The 14,048-nt window shown below is 42.7% G+C and overlaps 1 protein-coding gene across 1 annotated transcript; it reads left to right on the top strand.

Annotated features, from left to right (window-relative positions):
- The first annotated feature begins 3,793 nt into the window (after positions 1-3,793).
- On the top strand, positions 3,794-12,569 carry hand2 (heart and neural crest derivatives expressed 2). The gene is made up of 2 exons (XM_076147669.1): positions 3,794-4,929; positions 10,969-12,569. Exons 1-2 carry the CDS (start codon positions 4,300-4,302, stop codon positions 11,116-11,118), a joined length of 780 nt encoding a protein of 259 aa, XP_076003784.1. The 5' UTR covers positions 3,794-4,299; the 3' UTR covers positions 11,119-12,569.
- Positions 12,570-14,048: the final 1,479 nt, after the last annotated feature.

Genomic DNA, 14,048 nt, shown 5'->3' with positions numbered 1-14,048 from the left:
TGGATTCACTCAAACATCATCTTTGAATCTGTTGCACATGCATGTCCTCACCTTATGTCTCTGTCATAAACCAGATGAGTCATGGATGTCATGTACTGTATATATGTTTAACTCCACTGACATATCTATGTCTTATCTATCATCTATGCTCATATACTGCACATATACAGTTTATTCTACACAGAATCATTGGCCCAGATTCCACCTCAAATGCTTCTGCATGCGTCTTATATTCTGGTAATTTAAGACTAATTACAGTGGTACCAACACTCTTCAACACATAAACACTTTTCAAGCGCAAACCTGGATGTTTTGATAGTGGCTCTGTCAGTTCCCGGGGTTCTATATCCTCTTGGAATCTCCTTGTTGTGTGTTGTGTGTGCTGCTGTCATAACTCCACATTGGCTTCTTTTGGAGAGAATTTATATAATATATAATATATATATATATATACAATATTGCTCATTTAGACCAGACGATTTATTTACCTCAGAGATGGAAAATAAATCTCCCATATCTTTCTCCTGTTCTGTGTCAGTGTGTGAGGCTGCATGCTGATGGCTGACACATTCATAGCTTATATAGGGGAGAGTGAGGTCCTTCTCTGGACCAGCCACCCCCACCACAGCACAGGCTCACTCGCTGACGTCCACTTACTCTGGAAGTCTTCAGTGGAATGCTAAAAGTCTGTGTGTGTGTGTGTGTGTGTGTGTGTGTGTGTGTGTGTGTGTGTGTGTGTGTGTGTGTGTGTGTGTCTGTGTCTGTGTGTCTGTGTGTGTGTCTGTGTGTGTGTGTGTTCCGAAGCCTGCAGCACATTCACTGCTGCAACAGCAAAAATGCCAAATGCATTGTGTTTACTACTCACTATGCCCCAACTCACTATAGGTGCCACAGCAGCTGAGTGGTTAAATAATAAGACAGATTCAGCATGAATCATTATTTAAGTGAATATTATTTTAAACATTTATTAAGGCAACTTATTGTGAGATGAAAGTGCTTGTCACGTAGGTTTTTATTCATAAATCTGCAATCAAGGGTTGAAGCACATCTCTGCCTGTTTGAAGGCTTGCTTTACAGAGCTCCTTGAAGGCCTCTTTACATGTCATTACATTGCTCTTTTATACCACAGGTTCCTTCAAGTTGCTTCCTTCAGTATTTAGAGGTTCTTTGTGAGATCCTTGGTGGATCTGTGGGGGTCTCCAAAAGGTCTTTTAAGTCCTTCAGCGTTTTTCCAGAGGCCCCTGCTTTCATTTAATCATAGTTTGTTTTAATAGAAATTAGCTAAATGAAAAAAATGTATAGGAATGACGGTTCTGACCTCATATGTGGTTCTGTAACTGTGTGTGTGTGTGTGTGTGTGTGTGTGTGTGTGTGTGTATGTGCGTGTGTGTGTGCGCGCGTGTGTGCGCGCGTGTGTTGGCTCTTGGTCAGTCCTACAGGGACTAAATGGAGGATTGCAGTCTAATGGGGATATTCTGGCATATATTTAAGGTGTATTTGAGATCAAAAGGATTGGGAAGCTGTGGCTTAAAGGCCTCAGCAGTGCTGCGGGTGGACCAGCTCTATCTATCTATCTATCTATCTATCTATCTATCTATCTATCTATCTATCTATCTATCTATCTATCTATCTATCTATCTAACTAACTACATAATTAAGTCAGATTTGAATGTTCTTATTATTATATAATCATTATTATATCAGTTATCCAATTAATATAATTGTAGATTATATAATAGATACGATTATGTGTGGATTTAAAAATAAGTCCCCGTAGTGAAGTAGAAATATCGCTGTGAGTGTTTGGATCGTTTCACAAACTCACACACTCCTCTCAGTGCGCCACACACACCAACTCTGATCGGCCCGCTTGGCAGTTTACTCACGTGCTTTCAATCAGCTTTAGCGACCAACTAATCAAGATAATAATATAATATAATATAATATAATATAATATAATATAATATAATATAATATAATATAATATAATATAATATGATAATAATAATAATAATATCATCATTGATGATGATGATGATGATGATGATGATGATAATATAATGATAATAATAGTAATGATGAGTTCGCGCTTCGCATATTTACAGTAAATGCATGACATAATTTTTGTTAGGGTTCGGTTTATAAAGTTATTATACTATGAAGTGTGTAAATTCTCGGCATGACTTAACTCCTGGACAGACTGAGAAGGTTCCTCCAGCGCGGCAGGAGCGCAAGGTTATTGTGCAGTAAAAACAAATCGTTTCTTATGTAGCTTTTTTAGTTTGTTGGACTGTGGATATTATCGAAATTTCATATTATTTACATTAATTTACTTTAGAAATAAATCGCATATGTCTTAATAGATCAAAGTGTAGAATGATATTGTGCTGAATGCATAACCAGGCCGCGTGTTACTACAAATGACACATCAGAAATGGAGATAATATCTGACGCTGTATTGGTGATATTTTCATATTTTCATATTTTCATATGAAGTTTCCAATGAACAGTGCAAATGAGAGCAGCGTGTGTTGTTTCCATCTTATTGGACCAAGCTTTGTTAGTAAGTATTTCCTGGCATCGTAAGATACAGTGTGTGTGTGTGTGTGTGTGTGTGTGTGTGTGTGTGTGTGTGTGTGTGTGTGTGTGTGTGTGTGTAAAATATATAAACCCTGCATGGCTTTGATTAGCAATGAGGCAAATGTATTGATTGAAGTCCAGCAGGCCCATGTGTCCAGGCTGGCTAGTGTCTCTGTACCGCGGTATTTATAGTGTGACTACATTTGACATCGTGTCAATTGAAACTATGTGGGCCAGCGCGTCCCTGGCTCTGTGAGCCCGGGATGAGCCAAGAGAGAGCGCACAGCCCGGGGACCCATCAGGCACGGGAACCATCAGGGGAACCATCACGGGAACCATCACGGGAACCATCAGGGGAACCATCGGGAGCTCTGGCCTCATCCTAATGGACCTCTAACAGGCTCCAGATCCACCAGCACGAGGCCATCCAATCTGATTTAACGACATTTAGGCCCTGAAACACATCATAGAATAGAGCAGTAGCTGATTTATTATAGAATTGCAGGTAAATCCGAAATATGAATAAATATTCTTTTAGAAGGAGTGTGTGATAGGTCTGCAGCTACACACGCAAATGCATCAGAGCTATTGTGCGGTACATGCATGTATGATACGGGCCTGATCAGACTGCCTATCCAAGTGGAGACGAAACAAACAAACACACACACACACACGCACACACACACACGAGAAAAAACACGGGAGGATTTATCCTTGAATATTTTTTTGTTTTACATTTATTTTTATTGGTCTTTTTTTAAATATTTTTTAAAAAACATATACAAATACTACCTCAAATACAAATAAATCTAAAACATGAAATGAATCCTCTCAGGTTCAGATTAAGTGCAGTCAGATAAACATGTCTTACCTTCTATAACGCAGATCTCCAATGGCAGCGGGAAGCTCGCACACACCAGCTTTACTCTTGACCTTGTAGTGTGTGTGTGTGTGTGTGTGTGTGTGTGTGTGTGTGTGTGTGTGTGTGTGTGTGTGTGTGTGTGTGTGTGTGTGCGCGCGCGCGCGCCAGCAGGTCTACTTAGCAGGCCCATTGACATTAAAGACAAGTAAACAGTCCGAGCAGAGGGCCAGGGGATGGGGGCTTTGGGGTGTGGGGGTCGCCATTGGTTCCTGGGTCAGTGACGTCACAATCCCCTCCCCGGTAGCAGAGATGACGTAGTAGAGCGGTGTTGCTCCCTGTGTGTCTCATACACACATGCTGGCTGTATGGCTCAGTGCTAGCCCGCAGTGTTGACCCACAGCCTGCACACACTGCTGCTGCCTTGCTAGAAGGGTCTAAGGCTGAACGCTACGATACCCGAAGATGAGGACAAGCTGGATCACCCCGGAGGTAAAAGAGGACAAATACTGAGCAGTGTGAGGAGCGACAACCAGAGGAATAATAAGCGCCGAGACTCTCCAGAAGACGGGGAAGAGGATGCGGAGGAGGAGGAGTTGTTAGAACAGAGCTGAGCGGCCTGCAGGGCCACCAGAACGGGGCCGGCTCTGCCTACTTCTGCTCGGAATACAGACACACAGAGTGGGATAGACCGGCTGTTTCTCCCGGCAACAGAGGAGGAGGCTGTTCACCATGCGAACATCTGGACACGACAACCGTTAAACAGCGAAGCGAGCCTGCAGCTGCTGCAGCATTAACCTGAACCTGTGTGCGTGTGTCTGTGTGTGTGAGTGTGTGAGAGAGAGTGTGTGTGTGTCACTATGAGTCTGGTATCGGGCTTCCCTCACCACCCGGTCATGCACCATCACGACACTCACCACTATTCCCTGCATGCAGCGGCGGCGGCGGGTCGGTGTCATGAGGACACCGGGGCTCCTCCGTACTTCACCAGCTGGCTGATCAGCCACGCCGAGGTGTCTCCTACAGACTACAGCCTGGCGCCAGGCTACAGCCCAGAGTACCATGGTAACACCGGCGGCGGATCTTCGGGCGGCGTAGACCCGCACCATCACCACCACCACCACTACGGGGCCGGCGGCTTGGTGCCGGCGGGAGCGGCGGGGATCTCGGTGAACGGAGCGCAGGTCGGCATGCATCACCACCATCACCACACACACCCGCGGCCGGTGAAGCGGAGACCCACGGCCAACCGTAAGGAGAGGCGGCGGACACAGAGCATCAACTCGGCCTTCGCGGAGCTGAGAGAGTGTATCCCCAACGTGCCGGCGGACACCAAGCTGTCCAAGATCAAGACTCTGCGTCTGGCCACCAGCTACATCTCTTACCTGATGGACATCCTGGACAAGGACGGACAGCACGGAGACACGCAGGCCTTCAAGGCCGAGCTCAAGAAGACGGAGGCTCGGGAGGAGCGGAGGAAGAGAGAGGCGGTAAGGATCACCGAGCGGGCTTTGGTGCTCTGAGTGTGCGGGTCGAAGCCGGAGAACACACACATACACACACACTCAACCAACAGCGTCACAATCTGCATTTCATTGTGTACATGTCGTACAAGTATCGCTCTTTGATTTCAATCATTTCAAACTAGTTCACTAGACGGATTAAAGTCGCTTTCATAGTCAATAGTATTTTCTAAATAGTTCTAAATAGTTTCAATAGTATATCTCACATTTAACTGAGACAAATCCCCGCAGCGCATTTTAGTATTTAATGTGTTATCATTAAATTGTATGTTATATAATTTGTTATTATTAAATAATAAATATTATTATAATTAAACATTTTTATTAAATAAAGCATTTGACGGGATCATGATCACACAGTTATGGGACATTTAGAGCACAGCACAGTTTCAATTACATCACAGTTGTTCTGTGTGTTTTGGGGAACACAGATGTAAACACTTAAACAGGATCACAAAACTATACAACACACTCAACTTAGTTTACATGCACAATACACAGTGTTTGATATCTGAGGCTTCGGGTTTGGAATGAAAAGGTATAAGAAAATTCCTCTGCTATACTAGCTGACATTACAAACCAAAATCCCGCGCCTCTTCCTCCATCTACGGTCGGCGGACAGTTGGAGATGCAACCCGTTACTACAGAGCGCAGCAGATGAGTTTGTATCATCATTTCGCTCTGTAATGCAGTAGATGACGTCGGTATCCCTGATAAACACACGCAGGCATTGCATTTATATGATCTCTTATTTAAAATGTATTTAAAATTAAATTCGTCCATGTTACATCCGGCTTTGTATTCAGTTAACAACGAGATATTGTTGTTTTTTCTCAGAATATAATTAGACGGGCCGTTTCAGCAGTTTAGAGTATAATAGTAAGTGAGGGTAAACAACAATAGTCTTAATTCTGTCGGTAACAAACACTGCTTTATGCTTAGTAGCAAATGATCAACGATCAACCAAAAAACATTAAATCCTTAATTTCAGTGTGATATTAGGTCCAGAATATACTGCCCGCAATTTATACAATATCCTGTATCATGTCTTTCTCTAAATATTTGAAGAGGTGGATCAGTTGTTTAAAACAACCGGCAAACTTTGTTAATCTAAATACAAACGTATTTATTGACGTTTCAGCAAATGAATAAACAAATGATGAAAGCACAAAACTGCAGGTCCAGCCAGGTCCAGACCATGATCACATCTGGAGTCATGAATATGCCAACGGAGACTGAAAGAAGCTGTTTACATGCACGGTGCGGAAGATGAAGCTAAACGCTACATATTACGTCAGCGGGAGTTTCTTCGTGCTAATGATTCACAACTTCACAGCATGAGAAACACAATCATCATTGCGGTGTTAATACAGAAGCGTTATAATATCAGTTATTATTGTTATGAATGTGTAAAACCTGATAAAAACAGAACCTGAGCGACAGCATCACACACACGGACACGCAGGCCTCACAGCTGAGACCCAGAAGAATCGAGCTGCATTTACACACACATGCAGATGGAGGAAGATACACTTTATATGTGAAAGATGGAATGGCCTCTATAAGGGTAGAGTTAATGGTGAAATGTATTATCTCATATATTGTAGTTTATACAGAAACCGCATCCTCATTCGTGTTATGTAGAGAATCTGGTCAGACGGCTTGGAGCCAGCAGGGCCCAAGAGGGGCCAGGTTCACCCCTCAGACCCTCCACATATTATTCTACTTTTCCTGCCTCTTCCTCTCTTTCATGCCTCTCCTCCACATAGTTTTGGTCGCGGCTCTGCTTCAGCTGCTCGTATCCGGTGGCTGGAACTTCACTATAAGCGTCTGCTGCTGCTCTGGACTCAGTGTTTGCCACATCGGGAGCGTTAAAGTCGTCGATGTACTCACCTGGTTGTATTCATACATGCTCATTCCATCCACCTTTCAGTTTGTCATGAAGTCCTTACGTGTTCATTGAACAGTGTTCAGTGAGATTTGGTGAGGCCAGGCTGCATCATATGAGCTGCAGCGGCTCAGCGTGCTTTTCTATGAGCGGTCAGGTTTATTTCATGTCGTCACTGGTTTTATCATGCGCACAAATATCCCGGTTTAGTCTGCACGTTAAGGTTGCAGGCTAAAACAGTGCTTCAGCTTAGCAAACGGTGTCTGATGTTGGAGACCAGAGCAGCATGGACAAGAATAGAAGAGAATAGACGAGAAGAAGAGAAGAGAATAATGATTTCCTGCCTGTCGCCTAACGTGCTGCCTCTAGGAAGCCTGCAGCTTAATTGAAGCCAGAGGAGCATTTTTCCTCTCGTCTCTAACTAATAAGAGGATGTAGAGCCGTTAATAACTCCTGTCAACCTGTGAATAAAGCTGCACCGCTGGATTTACACGGATTTACACATTTACTGTTTGCAGCAAAAGCGGCTCACTAGAATAGAACACATGGCGTAGATGCAAAACAAGACTTTCATATTCCTCATTATCCCATAATTCCTCTCAGGTTATCGTTAATCTATTAAGCACATGGCCAACATTTAAGAGAGAAACAAGTGAATGAAGAGAATCACCGCATGAGGCTTCTCGGGGTGAGTGTGAGGCTGAATGTAGCTCTCTTAAGGGATAATGATGAAGGCTCTCTGAGGGCGGAAAGATGGAGGTGTGACACGCTGCGTTTGTGTTTGAAGGCCAAGTTCATCTTCCCAGATATTACACGGTGTTTGAGGACTCGAGTCTCTTATCGGATCCTGAGCTGGTTCTGGTCCCTGTTGTCAGGGCTCACGTGAATCATGATCAGCACGTGTTCCATGTGTGTGTGTTATGGATAATCGCGCGTATTTGATCTCATCATATTGATCACAGTGCATTTAGATCAAGACCTAAGAAACTATTAGATTGCTGAATTTGCGTATTTCCTGTTCACGTACAGAGAAGAGACGCGATGTGAGGCAGCGGCGAAATGAGCTCACCTCCAATTGCGCAGTCTCTCACTAACTGGATCCAGCGCGTGTAATTGTCGCGTGTCTGTTTCTATCTCTCTGTATGTCATCAATATAATGTTTTAGACTCTTTTATGATATCTCTTTCCTTAGATTAAGTTGTGTTTATCAAGTATGTGTGTAACATATTTAGTCTTGCTGATCTGACATAAAACTGCAGTGAAAATGCCGGAGGTGAGGCAGCCAGTACCTCTGCCTCACTGAGGGGGGCGCGGGTTTATGCTTGTTCTGCTATCTTTAATCAATTACATTACACAAGAAAATTCATCAAAAAAGTCGTGACCATAAGAGATGTGCTCTTGTACTTTTGTCGTGGATTGTATAACACTTTCATTTGTATTGAATGAGTATGAATTGTGGGATTGCGACGGCAAATGTAGAACACACGCAGGGTGCAGAGGGTGTGCTCTCTCTCTCTCTGAGCCGCGGTCACTTATGTACCTACCTATATGTGTGATGTGAGATGTGAAACATATCCAGATATTACTGAATTAAGCCCATGTATTGAATTCGAATATTTGTAAATCTGACTGTGAAAGAGTCAGTGCCTCACCAGCCACAAACCTCACCGCACCTCACAGATGCATTGAGCTGTGCGTAACCTGTGTTGTTGTGCGTGTTTCAAGTCCTTCAGGTAGTATAATGATGAAATGCGAAACAAAACATCCGGGCTCATTTGCTGGCTGTGAGCTTGTTAGGCCATCAGGCTGCAGGTGAGATGCTGAGGCAGATTATCATGTGTGTGATAGAATCAATAGAAGCGACAAAACAGAAAAGCTACATTTCATTCATTCATCATGCATGAATGACACATGAGTTCATCATGCTGGATTTGTGTAGAATAGAAAAGAATAGAAAATGCAGAATCATTGTATTATATTTATTCTAATTCTCCAAGGTCCATTACTAAACACACGGAAGATGCATCGAGTCAAAAACAAGCTTTACTGCACTAAGAATATGTCCGCCTTCACTGATATTTACATGAAACATTAGACTGTTTTTCACGAGACCCTAAAGGGTAAAACACCTCTCGGTGGAGTGTAACTATGGAAACATGAAGACAGCGCGGATGCATGGATCAAATCCCGCGATGCTGAATCAGGGCCTGAAGTAAAGAATACACCGGATACGTGATGTAATGGAGTCATGGTTTAGACCGGCAGGTGACAGTTGCGTGGTTGTGACGGTGAGAGGACGGGACAGAGTGTGTGGCAGCGGAGCATCAGGACTCTGGGCTTTGGGCTCTGGACTCCGGGATCTGGACTCTGGGTTCTGGGCTTTGCAGTCTGGACTCTTCTCTTTCCCTTCTTCTCTTTATTCAACCATTTTAAAAGTCAAAGTCCGCATGCAAACAGAAACAGCCTCCACAATTTAGAAAGTAGCGATGTGACTATTGAAATGTGTGTCATAAATCATTGATTATGTCTGCAGAGTGTAAATATAGCGGAGCCCCGTATAGTGACGTCATGAGACAGACCGGATAGTCTGAGTTCTGCACCCGAGTCAGAGCTCAGGATCCCATCACCGCACCGCCACTGCGTCTCCAAACACACACTCGCGCCTGCGCCATTCACGCTGCGGCACGTCACACGCGCCGTGTCCATTATTAGACAGTCAACGAGCCGGTGAGGCCTGCGGTCCCGCTACTTACGGTGCTCGGCCTCATAATACTACCTGCTTATTATTGTCTTTCGGTGGCTCATTCCGTTAAGCTGCCTCGGCTCAGGCCCGTCACGCACACACTCATCAGTCTGATGATCTCTCTCACACACACTAGGTGGCCGAAGAGAAAGCAAATATGACCTGATCCATGTGATACTGAGCAAATATCATATTATTATGATTTTTATTATTTTATAATTTTATCGATGTAATGAATATGGTAACAACAACAACAACAACAACAACAACAACAACAACAACAACAACACTACTACTACTACTACTACTAATAATAATAATAATAATAATAATAATAATAATAATAATAATACTGTGCTTATTTATTTCTCATCCGTGCACTCTTATTCTTTTCTTATTACGGAAGAACCAAAACGCGCGCGAATAGAACGCGTCAGTTTACCCGCTTACAGGCTTCAGTTCGGTGAATCAACCCACCAGTCACACGATAGTAATAATGCTCTCACATGAGATCAATAATAATATTTATTATTTATTATTCCTTGTTGTTGACAAACATGTCGGTGCTTTCGTTTTTTTTCTTTTCCTTAATTTATTGTGGGTTGATTCACCGTATTGACGCCTGTTAAGGGGTAAACTGACGTGTTCTATTCACGCGCGCGTTTTGGTTCTTCCGTAATAAGAAAGAATAAGAGGACGGATAAGAAATAAATAAGGACATTATCATTATTATTATTATTATTAGTAGTAGTAGTAGTAGTAGCAGTAGTAGTCGTAGTACCCACCCGTATAATATTTGCATCTCTATAAAACACATGTTTTTGTTTTGATATACATAAAAGCATGTGGTTTTTATTTTTAAAAAGTGGTTTTAATGAATTACCAGAACATTTCAACATTTTTTAGTTTTGGTGTCCTGGAACATCAAACAAACATGAGCCTTTCATACACACACACACACACACACACACGCACACACACACACCTCCCCCTCTTCTTTATTTGGGTTGAATGTAGAGACTGATCATGTATAGAGTGATTAAGATTAAGATTAAGATTCTTTATTGTCGTGTTACATGCACATTCACGATTAAATCCCATGCAATTGAAATGTTTCTTGCACCCCCTCTTACACATCACACACACAAACACGTGCTTACGGAGGGGGAGTGTCCCTAAGACTGGAGAATACGCTCCAATATGACATGTGAGCACATCGTCTCTTAGTGTCGGTGAAGCCGAACCGAATCAGCACTCACATGTTCACTACTATAACATTTATTATGATGTGCGGGTTTACAAATAAAGATTATGAAGTCACGGGACCAACAGGCTGTTTAACAGATGTACGTATAACAGTATGATGTGTGTCTAGGTGGAGATCCCTAAAACGACGACGACGACGACGACGACGTCGTCCTCCTCCTCCTCCTCCTCCTCATCTTCATCGTCAGTGGGCGATAAGAAGACTAAAGGACGGACAGGATGGCCTCAACATGTCTGGGCTCTGGAGCTCAAACAGTAGCTTCCCACACACACACACGCACACACACGCACACACGCGCGCGCACACGCACGCACACACGCGCACACACGCATACACATACACATACACGTACACGTACACATACACACACGCAGACCTCTGTCCACGGAGAGAAACACGGGACAATGTGCAGTTTGATGAAGAGGTGCATTCATCAACTGTCCGTGTGCGCATCCAGGAGCGGAGGAGGTTACGCGTCCATACAGACACGCAGATCCATGCTGTCCTCCCGCACAGAGAGCCATGTGTGTGTGCGGGAGGATGTTTCACCTTCATTTCTATCATGTACCTCTTCAACCAGAGACCCACTTTACCATGTCTGTGGAATATGAGAATATCGATGCTTCCTGACAATCAAACGGACACATTCATCATCAAAGTTCACGAAGAAAAAAATAACCAGATTAGTTTTGGTAATCGATTCAATATACAAAGACAAACAGAAGGATTCGGTGCTTCTCTGTGTCTGTTGTTACTGTAAAGTGATTGAATGTGTTGTATACCAGCTGATCAGATCATGTTCCAATGCGGAGGCATCACTTTAGTCTGTAGGGCCTGAAATTACTACATTACATTATAAGACGGAATCGACTAGAACAATGATCATAAAAATGGACATTATCAGTTGCTGCTTTATTGTCCGAAGAAATTGTGAACGTTTTGAAGAAAGTTTTCTTATATTAAAATATTATATAATATTAATATTATATATATATTCATTTTATATTACATATATTAAAAAACGTTCAAAGTTTCTTCAGACAATATATATATAGTAGTTCTGTCTTACGTTGATAAATTGAATGTAACTGTGTTGGTGGATCCGTTAGAGCTCTCATGTTCAACCACAAATGTAAACGGCCGACAGAATTACAGAATTCAAATGGAGTCAAAACGTTACGGAGTCTGTCTCTCACTTACTCACTGTACTCTCTCTCTCTCTCACACACACACACACACACACGCTCTTTATTTAACGGGATATATTTATGTGAACGCCATCGAACTGTTACTGATAAATTTCTTAATTAATCTACCAGGTTGTGTGAAGTTGATCCTCTCTCTCTCTCTCTCTCTCTCTCTGTCTCTCTCTCTGTCTCTTTGTCTTTGTGTTGTAAATGTTGTGACGTCATCGTGGTGACAACGTGTATTGTGTTGTGAAGATGTGGATGGAAACTAAATAATACATTGGATGTAAACAGTGTCGTGAATTTTAATAAACCACCACGTGTTGCCATGGTAACCATTCAAAGCAAGCTAATTCTTTGAGGTTAATGGTGAATGAGGGGTGTAAGTAAAAGTAAGGAGTGTTTATCATGACTATAACTTTCCAACATGGTAAAAGGAGAACAGGAGACAGTTCAAAGAGATCATCTTTATTTTTGGGCCCTTTGGTTTTGTTTGACCCAATTTATGATTGATCATGTCCATTCCAGGAACATTCATGTATCAAATTGAAGACTTAATAATGGAAAAATAATGACAATAAAACATCTCAAAATAAGTATTACTTTAAGCACACTTGTAAACATGTATAATCCACGCTTTACCAGCCTCAGGAAACATTCTTAATATTAAATTGTGTATTCGAGATATTTCTGTTCCCTTACCAGGTCTGTAGTCCATAGAAAGGATCCTTATGGAGCCCATAGATAGAAGTCATGCACGGCACTTCTCCCACATACAAATGTGTTATAATGATAATGAAAGAATGTAAAATAGAATGTAAAATTATTGTTTTGCATACATACATGATATCTGATTCGATACGTTTGGAAACTATGGAGTCAGGTCAGAAAATAAGTTGTGTCATGCTGCATAACACAAGGTTGCACGTATGTATTGGTGGGTCAAGCAGAGGGTGGAGTTTGGGAGGCGGTGAGGACTGGACTGTGCTTCTTTAGTGTGTTTATTCAAAAAGGCTTTACAATGACCTCACATCTGCCCATTCATACACTGATGGCAGGGTCATGCCATGCAAGCAGCCAGACTGCACATCAAGAGCAGTTAGGGGTGAGTGTGTCCAAGGACAGGCTTTCTAGGAGGAGCCTCAAATCGAACTAGAAACCTTCAGAGCTGTTTCCTCTCACTATCGTGCCCTATTTGCAGTAAATATGTTAAAAAGCTGCTGATTATAACTCAACACAATATAAGATGTGGACTCCGTCTGGTGAGTCAGTGAGTGACAGTTAGCACTTTGAGCAATTAACACCATTGATCTGGACCCTTTGTCTCTAAAAGGCAACAATAGCAAGTGGAACATCAGCATTAAGCAGCTCTTCTTGGACAAAATGTGAAGCAAGCATGCCCATCAAAGAGCTCTTAGTTTTGCTAAAACTGAGTTAGCACTGAGGCTGGAATAAGATCATAATCATGTTGCACATCTTATTGGAGCTTGAATGGGGCCCAGAGTGTTGGACCCAATCTGAACCTATAACCCAAGGGTGCTGTCCGAGCCTGACTTAACCCAACACATGCCAAGGTGTTTGGAATCCCATCAAAAGCTGGTCATGTGCCACCCAGCCCAACATTTAGCATTTTAAATCTGAACCAAATCCTGTGGCAGAGGCCCAGATCCAACATCAGGCAGCCAGAGAAAACTCAATGTTCTTAGATCATCATCGGTAAAGCAAATCTTCACCATCTATCAGTCAAGCTGTGGGATGGATTGCTTCCATTCCCTTGTGTGGACTGCAGTGCTTTGGCACAGAACCCTAACTGACATTTTGAACCGGACTTGAGTCCCGTGTTGAACTAAGCCTGGTGTGAACAGTCAGGACTCGATGGCGCTGGACAGTCATGTCAAGCTCTACTTCTTAATGCAGAGTCCTTTCAAAATAAAGTCCCTAAATTGTAGCAAAAATGGAGTAGCTGGAAAAGTTGATTCTCAGTTGAAAAGCAAGCTCAGA

The sequence above is a fragment of the Genypterus blacodes genome, unplaced genomic scaffold (assembly GCF_046128005.1).
Source record: "Genypterus blacodes isolate CSIRO-AG114 ecotype Tasmania unplaced genomic scaffold, CSIRO-AGI_Gbla_v1 ptg000039l_1, whole genome shotgun sequence".
In the NCBI taxonomy this organism is placed as follows: Eukaryota; Metazoa; Chordata; class Actinopteri; order Ophidiiformes; family Ophidiidae; genus Genypterus; species Genypterus blacodes.
Note: the sequence above shows the minus strand (reverse complement) of the source record. Positions and strands in the feature narration are given on the sequence as shown.